The sequence below is a fragment of the Colobus angolensis genome, unplaced genomic scaffold (assembly GCF_000951035.1).
Source record: "Colobus angolensis palliatus isolate OR3802 unplaced genomic scaffold, Cang.pa_1.0 Scaffold186, whole genome shotgun sequence".
NCBI classification, from domain to species: Eukaryota; Metazoa; Chordata; class Mammalia; order Primates; family Cercopithecidae; genus Colobus; species Colobus angolensis.
The window spans coordinates 2,197,158-2,199,938 of record NW_012114999.1 but is presented as its reverse complement, the minus strand read 5'-3'; the positions used below and the strand labels follow the sequence as shown (position 1 = coordinate 2,199,938).

The window sequence follows — 2,781 nt, the reverse complement described above, 5'->3', positions numbered from 1 at the left end:
ATAAGGAATTGCACATGAGATGGCAAACATATTTATGCTGTCTGAAAGTCACAATCATGTTACCATATCAAGGTAAAAATGTCACCACTATCCAGAGAGTTTGACATGTTTTGTTGGGAATATATTTTTTCTCTCTGCATCTGTTATGAACGCGTTGGTTGGCTAGGTTCAGTAGTAAATATGTGAGGCCTTTCATTTCAAAAACAAAAAAAAATTTACATTCCTCAATGTACTTATGTATTTTAACAATGATTTTTATATAAAAAGCAAAGGAAAGCAGCAAGTTTAAGCCAAAAAACAATAAATAAAATAATAAATTTTCTTTAAAAATATAATTAAGTTTTAGTAGGGCTTTCTTTTAAAATATTGAAATATAAAATTTATTCAAAAGCAAAATAACAGCTTCTATGAAGTATGAGCTACATATAATAAGTAAACACAGCACAGTACCAAAAATTCCATTTTTTTCCAACATATCAGTATCTTCTTTTAATTACACATTTTCTCCCTGGAATAATGTAAAATAATAGATTAATATTTGAAATATTCCTAAGCTGATTGAGCATTAAAAGTTTACTATAATAACAGGAGTATAATTTAAAGCAAGAGAAATATTTAGTCTACTGAAAAATATGAATCATAAAAAGTCAATAATGAACCACATGAATATAGAATGCAGGCTGGGCGTAGTGGCTCACGCCTGTAATCCCAGCACTTTGGGAGGCCGAGGCGAGTGGATCACCTGAGGTCAGGAGCCAGACCAGCCTGGCCAACGTTGTGAAACCCTATCTCTACTAAAAATTACAAAAATTAGGCCGGGCGCAGTGGCTCAAGCCTGTAATCCCAGCACTTTGGGAGGCCGAGACGGGTGGATCAAGAGGTCAGGAGATCGAGACCATCCTGGCTAACACGGTGAAACCCTGTCTCTACTAAAAAATACAAAAAACTAGCCGGGCGAGGTGGTGGGCGCCTGTAGTCCCAGCTACTCGAGAGGCTGCGGCAGGAGAATGGCGTAAACCTGGGAGGCGGAGCTTGCAGTGAGCTGAGATCCGGCCACTGCACTCCAGTCCAGGCGACAGAGTGAGACTCCGTCTCAAAAAAAAAAAAAAAAAAAACAAAAATTAGCTGGGTGTGGTGGCGAGTGTCTCTAATTCCAGCTAGTCAGAAGGCTGAGGCAGGAGAATCACTTGAACCTTCGAGTGGGAGGTTGCAGTGAGCCGAGATCGCACCACTGCACTCCAGCCTGGGAGACAAGAGCATAACTCCGTCTCAAAAAAGTAAATAAATAAATACATAAAATAAAAAATAAAAGCAAACAATACTGGCTGAATGAGGTGGGTGTGAATATGAGGTTAAACTAATTTTAAAACTCAAAAAAAGGAATGTAAAAATAACATATTTAGGCATCACTGTCACATTATCGTTTGAGAGCATAATAAACAAGGATGAATAGCTACATGAAAAAAGTCAATTAAAAAGGAAGATTAAAAGAAGAAAAATGAGCAGAAAAAGAAAAAAAGAGAATTGTTTGCATATAAAAGCAGTTGAACATAAAGTAGAAAAATAGAGGAAAAAGGCCCAGGGGATTTAAAAAAATATGGCCCAAATTTTCTTGTCATACCTTCATCTTTACTGAGGGTGTGAATTTCAAAATATTATCATGTCTCTAGGTATTACCTGTACTCCTGGTTTAATATTTTTTGTGTTTGTTTTCCCTATAGCTAATTTCCTAATTTATTATTTTTCATCTTACTGCACGATATATGTACCATATCTTGAAAACTACAAATAAGCAAAATAGAAGTAATAACTTCTTATAAATTCCTAATAAATGGTGAATTAGCTAATTAATCAGTATTCACAACACTTCCACTGCTCTAATCCAAAACAGGATTAGAATAAGAGTTAATGTGAAGTCTCTGAACTTGCTGATATTGTGTTCTAAATTGTGTACAGGTATAATTTTTTGAGTTCTGAAGCTTTTGTTAGTCTGAAAGCAGAACACTGCTGTGTTAAGAGGCTTTACTCTCAATGGAAGTGCCAATGTACTTAACCATTAGGAAAATAGTATTTGGGCTGCAACACAAGAAAGGGAGCTAACACTTACTAAACACTTCTCATGTATCGATTTCCACATTCTTTCCATTGTACCAGTGGACTTTAAGACTGCACTTTCTCAAGCATAGCTGGATTTAGGCCAGCTGATACCCTCTGCACAGCCCAACAATGATGCCTCCTGGCCCTACCACTGCTTTAAAAAAATGCTTAAGAGTCCTTTAGACAAATCAGTTGATGAGTCAAATGCTATCCAGACCAAGTTAGCTGTTTGAAAACTCACACCATGTGTAAAGAAACAAATGTAATACCTGATGACACTTTCAAATGAAACTTTTAAACTTTTGTCACTCATCATACCACAGAAAATGATTTTTCAACAGTGCAGATTAAATTTGAACATGGCAGATAAAGACAGTTACTAAAAATTCTACTAAAGTCAAGTGTGGCAGTGAACGAATTAAGAGGATTATAGATAGGGCAAATAACTGTGGCATTTCCCTTAGTCCCCTATGCTCCTGCTTATTTTCCTTAATGATTAATCCAGGGCTGCTCTGGAGCTTTTGCATGAACAGCCATAAGTAGATTTAAGTAACTGGGTAAAGATCAGACATATCCTACCCCCAATCAGATAAACTACCTTTGTATCTATTTGACATACTGGATTTTTTTTTTTTTTTTATTTTCTTTTTTTTTTTATTATTATACTTTAAGTTCTAGGGTACA

General features: G+C 35.8%; 1 protein-coding gene across 1 annotated transcript in view; it reads right to left on the bottom strand.

Annotated features, from left to right (window-relative positions):
* Nucleotides 1-239: 239 nt before the first annotated feature.
* The window catches only part of CCDC18 (coiled-coil domain containing 18), a 114,166-nt gene continuing 111,624 nt past the window's right edge, over nucleotides 240-2,781 (bottom strand). Inside the window, exon 28 of the mRNA XM_011939996.1 lies at nucleotides 240-508. Coding sequence (XP_011795386.1) covers nucleotides 494-508 — 15 coding nt within the window. The 3' untranslated portion in view covers nucleotides 240-493. The remainder of the gene's footprint in view (nucleotides 509-2,781) is intronic.